Source organism: Manihot esculenta, chromosome 11, assembly GCF_001659605.2.
Source record: "Manihot esculenta cultivar AM560-2 chromosome 11, M.esculenta_v8, whole genome shotgun sequence".
NCBI lineage: Eukaryota > Viridiplantae > Streptophyta > Magnoliopsida > Malpighiales > Euphorbiaceae > Manihot > Manihot esculenta.
Genome location: NC_035171.2, coordinates 7,192,768 through 7,202,354, shown reverse-complemented (window position 1 = coordinate 7,202,354; position 9,587 = coordinate 7,192,768). Strand labels below are relative to the sequence as shown.

The window sequence follows — 9,587 nt, the reverse complement described above, 5'->3', positions numbered from 1 at the left end:
AAGCATGAGAGGAATGAAATATTTATTTAAATATAGAGTTGTTCCATTTTATTTTATTAAATAAAATTTTAAGGATAATTTTAAAAAATTGAGAATAAGATCAAGAGTATGGTAGTGATTCAATCAATAATAAACAATAAAGTTGCATATGAACCTTCCATGTAATTATTATCCAGAATCAAAGTATTAGTGATGGAAGAGCAGCTAATGATGATAAGATGCTAAAACTATTCCAACTCCTCTAATTTGACAATTTGATTTTGCAGAAGTATCATTTGACAATTCCAATTAATTTTTTATAAAAAAATAATTATTTTATAAATGTAAAGACAATTCATCTGTAGGAATTTAAAGTTTACCTATAATTTATATAATTAAAAATAGCACTTACAGCATAAGCTGAAAAAACAATTTTAAAAATATAATGGAAAATAAAATTTGAAAACAGAGAGCATGGTTGAGTGAGTTTAATTGGATTTTAAGATTGAATGATTTTTAAAGATCAAACATACCTTGCAGAGGAAAACAACCTTCCATTTCATTGTTGCCAAGAATCAAAGTTTTAAGTGATATAAGAGCACCCAATGATGGTAAGATGTTATTATTGAATCTATTCCAAGTAAGGTCCAAAACTTCAAGCTTCTTCAGTTTTGATAATTTTTCACAACTTGCATATCTTTGGAAATTAATATATATATAAACCATAATAATCAAAATTTTGATATCATACATCTTTCATGTTATTTGAGATAATAATTGAATTTCAAGTCTATGGATTCCTAGACATTTTCATATCATGTTATTAATAGTAGAAAATTTTATCTAAACATATCATGGAAACTATATTTAAATATTTTTATATTTAAAAAATAAATATAAAGGTGAAAAGAAAAATAGAATTAGAAGAGTATAGCGTAATACCTTGGTCATCAATGGAACAATCGAAATAGTTGTAGGATAAATTAAGAGTTTTGAGCTCTTTCAGTTGCTGGAAAATTGACAAGTTTACATACCAACTATTTTCATCAGCACAAAACATAACACTCTCTAGATCATATTGTCGGGTATTGTTGAGCGAGAGATCAGTCACGTGACCTGTAGTTGAGTTGCACATGACACGCTCCCATTTACAACAATTGCTAGTTGGATCATCAATCCATGAAGGAAGAAGATGGTCTGCGTCAAACCCATTTGATCCAACAAATGCCTTGAAATCTAAGAGAGTCAATCTCTCTTCTTCAAAGCAACCTTTGTTTCCATGGATTTGAATCCACAGAATCACAACACCCAACAATAAGCATTTTGCTATGTTAGCCAACTCCATTTGGAAATGTGATACTCCCATCCACCACTCCTTTATTTATATTCATTCATAACTATTAGTCTCCCATCACATCCCTAATCACAAATATTGGATTTTTTCTTTTTAACAAAAGGTAACTTTTAAAGTCTAGATCAATAAATAAATTAATAAGTCATTTTAATTTTTAAATGTGTAATAAATAGAATTATCAATTTTTTTAAAAAAATATTCAATAAATTTTAAAAAATATATTAAATAAACCTTTAAAGCAAAATAACATATTCAAATTTTTAAAATTGATCAATAAGTTCTTACTTTCTATTCTTTTTTTTCTTTTTTATCTATGAGATTAACTTTCTTTGATAATTAATTCATATTTTAAACTCACTGTGGATCAATTTTTAATAATTTCTGCTTAATTTTGATTCAGTTTAAATTCATATAATTTTTATTTTTTTGAATTTATAGTTGGAACATATCAATTATATTACCAATTTTAATATTTTTAATAAAAAATTGAGAGAAAGGGTTTAGGATTGCCATCTTAGATAATTCCAATTTTAAATTGAGTTAAAAATTATTAATCGATTTCTATCTCGATTTAATTGAGCTAATGGTCTAATTTTAAATTTAACCGTATTCAGATGGACTTCGAAGAAAACGAAATGAAAAAGAATGTAATTTGGTGTAAATTGTCGGAACGCGCTTTGAAATTGAGGATTTGAATTATGGTTTAATTTCAAACTTAATCATACCTCGATGGACTTTTAAGAGAATAAAATATGAAAAGGAGTACAATTTGGTGTGAATTGTGGAACTACAATCACTTCCACTTTGAAATTAAAGATGTGGAATGATTTAGATTTTGTCATCAAATGACTTGATTCATTGACTTCTTTTTTATTTTTATTTTTTTTTCTTTTGTTATTTTAACTTTGTGCAAATTATTTTAACGTTTTGCATTGATGTTTTACTTTTTTTATAAAACTATTAAATTTTAAAAAAATATCAAATAAATTTTAAAAAATAAATCAAATAAGAATAATATATTTAAATTTTTAAAGTTGATCAATAAGTTTTTACTTTCTTTTCTTTTTTTTTTTTTTTATATATGAGATTAACTTTCTTTGATGATTAATTCATATTTCAAATTAACTGTGGATCAAATTTTTATGATTTTTGCTTAATTTTGATTCAGTTTAACTTTATATAATTTTTATTTTTTTGAATTCATAGTTGAAAGCATATCAAATTGTAGAGATTATATTGTCAATTTCAATATTTTCAATAAAAATTTGAGAGAAAAGGTTTAGGATTGCATAGTTCTAATCTCAAATTGAGTTAAAAATCATTAATAGATTTCCTTAATTGGGTTAATGGTCTGTATCCAGATGGACTTTGAAGATAAGGAAATGGAAAGGAGTGCCATTTGGTGTGAATTGTGGGACCACAGCCACTTTCAAATTGAGGATTTGGAATGATTTAGACTTTGTCGTGACTTGGTTCATTGTCTTCGTTTGTTTTATTTATTTATTTTACTTTAGCTTTGTGCAAATTATCATTAATTGTAAGGATTGAATTGGATAGAATTTTCAACTTTGTTTAAAGTTTGAGTTATTTTGTGATTAATAATTTTTTATATTTTGTGATTTTATTAAATTTATAGTTATTTTTTTAATTTTTATTTTTAATTTTTCTATTTTATATTTTCAATCCCTTATTGTGCATGTTCTAATTTTCTTCGATTGGAGATATATTCAATAAATTTGATTTGCTTGAAAATTTTTATATAACTCTAAAAGGAGTCTGATTTCAATAACATTGAACTCTCGAGACTGCGCTGTTATGTCCGGCAATCTCCACTCCCGTATATTATTATTTAGCTGAAGATTGAATGTTAAACGCCTCTCTATTATAGTACTGTTTGGATAATCGATGCTCTTATTTTATTTCAAAGGTCTTCTTCAAATCACTGCATATTAATTATTTTATTTTCTTATTATATTTCTTTTATTTTTTTTTTTGAATTTAGTATTAATTGCCTTCTTTCCTTGCTTTCGTGTTGGTCGACAACAACGAGATGTTGATGGGAGTCATCGATGTTGTAGCAGTGGAGTTTAGTAAAATCAGTGCTTAATTTTGATTGAATTTATATTGAATTTTGAAATTTTGGAATAACTCTCTCCTCTATAGCCATATAAACCTTATTAAATAAAATATATGGTGCATAAATAAAAAAATATGTAAATTATATTTTTTATTCTTTTATTATATTTTATTTTTTTATTAATTAACTTTAACTAATATTCAAATTTATTAGTTAAATTCAAAATCTCACATGTTTGGAAGATCTGTTACTAATAAAATAAAGATATGAAATACAACCAATTGATAAAAAAATAACGAGTGATAATTTACTATGAGTATATATGATAGTCCATATACTTTAGTTACGATTGCTATTTTTTTTCATTGATTTTTTACTTTTTTTTAAATACAATAAATATATTACTAAAATATATTTAAAAATATTTCATATTAAAATTTAATATTTTCGTTTATAAAAATTTAAAAATAATTAAATAACAATTTATTTTATAAATACATTCAAAATATTACTCTGAAATCATGTTATTGCCAATATTTTGTACTTCACAATATAGTAATTTGTTATATTTTTAATAATGTGTGATATTTTTCTCAAATTTTCCATCGAGACAACTATTATATCATAAAATCTTTGTTGACTGGGATAAATTTTATTCTATCCAAACTTGTTCACTGGGATTTTAAGTCTTACGGTACAGATAATAATTTTATTCTACTTAAAAGTATTGACCGAGATCATCAAAATTTCATTTTCAGGTAACCATCTCAATAATTTATTAATTTCTTAAATCAATATCAAATATGGTTGAGCATCCATTCAAAATTACTATTATGTGATTAAACTTTAATTCCTACGTTTGGCATTGATATTTATTTTTTAAAAAAATAAATGCAACAAATATATTAATGAAATATATTTAAAAATATTTTCATATTAAAATTTAACATTTTCATTTTAAAAAATAATTAAATAATAATTTACTTTATGAATAAATCTAAATTATTATTATTATTGTAATGCAAGTTTAAAAATTTGAAACGTCGGGTAGTTTAAGATAGTTTAGAATGCTTAATCTGTTCAAGTTAAAAACATCTCACTTGATTTTCAAGTCTCAAATTCGACATAATAAAAAAAAAAGATATATATTTAAAAGGTTATCAAAAATTAAATGAGTTCGAGTTTGGCTAAAAATTAAAATTACTGTTATTATTATTATTTATCATTGAAATAATTTTAAACAATTTTACACTGTAATAACTGCACATCTTTATCTCATTCTCTATTTTTATTCCGGTTTTATTTTAATAGATTATACTATTTTATTTTATCTAAATTTATTGACCGGGATATTTTAATTTTTTTTTACTGGAATCAATAATTTTAACAGAATCATTAATATTAATACTAATTTGATTTAATTTACCGGCCTACTAAAAACGCTTAGAAATAAATATTTTATGAGCTATTAGAATAAAATATACCTCTTGTTGTAATCTATCATTAAATTTTTTTAAAAAAAAAAAGAAATTTCCTAATTATCATTCAATGGCCAAATTATTCATAATCACTTTAATTTAAGTTGTCCACCCAACTCCATATGAGAAAATTCAAACCATCTCTATATGCAAGTCTTAATCTAAATAAAGTTAATTATATTCTATAATATATGGAATAACCGTAAAATATATATGAGTATAAAACCTTTTTTTTCTTGTTAATTAGTTGTAAAACTTGTGAACTTCTTATATTTTCATTTATTAGTACTTTTAAAATTAGAATATATAAAAAAATAGAAAAACAAAAGTAAAATTTATATTTTATTTTTAAAATTTATAATAAATAAAATTAACATTTTTAAAAAATTAAATTTATTAATAAAAATTTAATATCTCTTTGCAGAATCTTTACAATAATATTTTTTAAAAAAATTTTGAATCAATATCCAATAAAGAGATTTTCTTTTTCTCCAAATGATAAAGGACGTGAAAAATCTATTTAATTTATAGTATAATTAGTAAAATTTAAATTAGTAAAATTTAAATTACAATGATTTACTAAATATTTTGTTAAAAATTTGATTAAAAAGTTATGATTTTTTTTTTCATATATTGTAGACGATTAAGGACGTTTAGAAGAAGATATTTTGGTAAGTCATTAGTAAAAAGAAAATAATTATATTGACTTGATGTCAATATTATAGGTCAGCGGAAAGTAAATGGTAGGTAAGTGATTTATTATATTTTATCAAAATAATAATATTATAAAATTTAAAAAGTTATATGATTATTTTTTATGTATTGTAGGTGATTAAGGACGTTTAAAAGAAGATATTTTGGTAAGCCATTAAAAAAAAGAAAGTAATTATATTGACTTGATGTCAATATTATAGGTCAACAGTAGGGAGGTAAATGGTAGGTAAGTGATTTATTATATTTTATTAAAATAATAATATTATAAAATTTTAAAAGTTATATGATTGGTTTTAGAAAAAAGAAAGTAATTATATTGACTTGATGTCAATATTATACGTCAACAATAGGTAGTGAAATGATAGGTAAGTGATTTATTATATTTTATTAAAATAATAATATTATAAAATTTAAAAAGTTATATGATTGTTTTTAAAAAAAAGAAAGTAATTATATTGACTTGATGTCAATATTATAGGTCAATGAAAAATAAATGGTAGGAAAGTGATTTATTATATTTTATCAAAATAATAATATTATAAAATTTAAAAAGTTATATGATTGTTTTTTAAAAAAAAAGAAAGTAATTATATTGACTTGATGCCAATATTATAGATCAACAGTAGGTAAATGGTAGGTAAATGATTTATTATATTTTATCAAAATAATAATATTATAAAATTTAAAAGGTTATATGATTGTTCTTTATATATTGTAGGCTATTAAAAACGTTTAGAAGAAGATATTTTGGCAAGCCATAAAAAAAAAAAAAAAAAAAAAAAAAAAAAAAAAGAAGAAAGTAATTGACTTGATGTCAATATTATAGGTCAACAGTAGGTAAACAATAGGTAAGTGATTTATTATATTTTATCAAAATAATATTATTATAAAATTTCAAGAATATTAATTTATTGAAACGTATTGACTGGATTATTCTCTCAAAATAATAATATTATAAAATTTTAAAAATTTTAGTCTATTTAAACGTATTGACCGAATTATTAAAAATTTCTAAAAATACTAGAAGTTGAGAACGTAAAAGGAAAAAAAAAATTATAGCAGTAGACTTAAAATTTTATATAAATTTATTTTCTTCAACTGTAAGGTTTTTAAAATTGTAGTGCATGAGAATAATTATTAAGATATATAATAATTTATATAGTTCTTTTTCTTTCAATTTCCTTGAGTTTCTTTCTCTCTCTCCAATATTTTCGGTCATTTTTCTGTATTTTTATCTCCCTCAAAATATTATAATTTCAAATCATCAATAATTTTAGTAATACTACTTATTTTAATATTTTAAGGTTCGAATTCCTAATGAAAGTTTGAAAAATCAAATAGAGAATTATGAAAAGAATCCCATATTACATATTCTAATGTAATCATCAATGGCCCAACAATCCTAAGATACCCATCTCAATTTAATTTTTTAAAAATTAAATTTATTAATGGAAACTTAATATATCTTAACAATTCTTTACAATAATTTAAAAAAAAACGGAAGGAATCAATAAAAAATCTAAAAATATATTTTTTAAGAGAAAAAGTAGTTTATCTAATGAAGGGACTTTCGAAGAGAAAAAAAAAAATAAAAATTAAATTAATATAATTTCGAATGAAAAGTCAAAAAAATATAAGAAGTTAAGAACATAAAAGAAAAAAAAAATCATAAATCATAAATCATCGCCATGATGGACTTGGAAAACGAAAATAGAAGAGAATGAGATAGAAAGGAGCGCAATTTAGTGTGGTATATGGACCACAATCACTTTCATTTTGAAATTCAGTATTTGAAATGATTTAGACTTGTAATCAAATGACTTGATTCATCGACTTCTTTTTATTTATTTATTTTATTTTAATATTATGTAAATTATCACTAGTCGTCAAAATTGAATTCGATAAGATCTTCGATTTCGCCTACAATTTGCCGAGTTATTTTGTAATTGGTGATTTTAAATATTTTATTATTTTATTAGATTTATAATTATTTTTTTAACCTCTATCTCTAATTTTTCTTGCCAATTGTGAACGGTTTCTATTTTGCATATTTTAGTCTTTTCTGATGAGAGATTTGCTCGATAAATTTAATTTACTTAAGGGTTTTTATATGACTTCAAGGAGGGTTTGATTTCAGTAATATTGAATTCTCGAAACCACACTGTTACGTTCCGGCAATTTCCGCTCCCGTATATCATTATTTAGCTTAGCTCTGAATGCCTCCCTTTTATAAGAGTGCTTGGATGATCAACACTTTTGTTTTATTTCAAAAACTTTCTCCAATTTACTGCATCCTAGTTATTTTATTTTCTTATTATGTTTGTTTTATTTTTTTCTCAATTTGGTGTTGATTGCGTTCTTTGTTCTTTGTTTGTTGTTGTGCTCGCTTCCATATTAGTCGACAACAATGGAATATCGATAGGAGTCATCACTGCTGTGGAGATGGAGTTTGGCAAAGTCAATGCTTAGTCATGACTATTTATTTTTTGATTTGGTTTACTTATTGTCTAGTTGGTTTGATTTATTCTATCTTTAGATTTTAATTTGGTTAAATTTATACTGGAATTTTAACTTTTGGATACTATTCAATAACTCTCCTATATATAGCCATATGAATCTTGATTAAATAGAATACATGGTGCATTAATAAAAAAATATTTAAATTATATTTTATATTTTTTATTATATTATATTTTTTAATAATTGACTTTAATTAATATTTCAATTCAAAATCTCACATTTTTGGAAGAACTCTGTTACTAATTGATAACAGTCAGGCTCACGCCCCTCGGCAGGTCTACCCAGCAACTTCGGTCCGGATTCCATCACAAAGGACAGGCCGGGTCACCCTGAAACCCAAGCCCGACAAATTGAGACTAGACTCAGTGATCTAACAAGAGGAAAGACAGCAGGCCCAGTCACTTCGCAGCCTTGCCCACTTGCGCGCCGAAGGAATTAAATGGCCGTCTGACACGGAGAGGGCCTCTGAAATATCCGTAGGTACGGACCTGTTTGACAGGAGAGGTGGCACTGTAGCAGGGGAGCCGTTACACATCAAAAGGGGACAAGAGGGAAAAGGATAAAGGGGACAATAGGGAAAAGGATAAAGGGGAAGCATGCCTTCCTCTCCATTTAAGCTTACACAGATATATTGAAAACCCTATCTCTCTGAATCTCAGAATATCAATTGGCGTCATCTATGGGAACGAAGGATATATTTTCGTCACTGGAGTTCCACTTTCACTAAATCCACTGAGATCCATAATGACGAACCATGGTGAAAACCACACAACCAACACTCCCAACGACCTGAACTCTGCTCAAGAAGGGCAGCAGTTCTCTTTTTCTAGTCCTACAATCCCCATTAATCAACCACCGATGCTTTTCAATCCCTCACCGAGCTCGACAGGGAACTTACCCGGAGCCACCTTATCTAACCAATACCTTCAGACCATGGCCCTCCAGTTACAAAATACTGCTCACTGGCTGGGGCAAATAATGCAGCAGAGGAGACTCAAATACCGTTGAATGTGTCGCCAGTGGCATAAGGGATTCAAACCAATGAACCTCAGCCCACCTTCAACCACTCAATCCCCTAGCAGAGCAGCAGAGAAACTGGCGAAAGAGGCAGAAGGGCCGGTGGAGAGGAAGAACCGGCGACTAAAGTCCATGGATAAGGGAGTTGATAGAAAATGATGAGGCAGAAAGTTACTTTGCTGAGACAGCCAGAAGGACAGAGAGCAATGAAGGGAGGAAAGGGTATCGCATGGAGAAAAGACCTAGACAAGAAGAAGAGGATGTAGATCAAAAGCTAAAAAAGATGAGAGAACATCTCCTAGCCGAGTTAGGGGCAAAAGATCACAGCCAGACTCTTTTGCCCACGTCCTCACCTTTCTCGGGTTAGATCCAACAGGAGACTATCCCCAAAAAATTCATGATGCCACCTATGGCGATGTATGATGGAGCATGAAACCCGAGGGAACAA

General features: G+C 26.0%; 1 protein-coding gene and 1 pseudogene across 1 annotated transcript; both read right to left on the bottom strand.

Moving 5' to 3' along the window:
- LOC110626378 overlaps window positions 1-9,587 on the bottom strand; it is a 70,734-nt pseudogene that overhangs the window by 36,704 nt on the left and 24,443 nt on the right.
- LOC122725118 (receptor-like protein 14) lies at window positions 14-1,324 on the bottom strand. Its single transcript, XM_043961805.1, has 2 exons — window positions 922-1,324; window positions 14-668 (listed from the first exon to the last, which is right to left on the bottom strand). Exons 1-2 carry the CDS (start codon window positions 1,322-1,324, stop codon window positions 496-498), a joined length of 576 nt encoding a protein of 191 aa, XP_043817740.1. The 3' UTR covers window positions 14-495.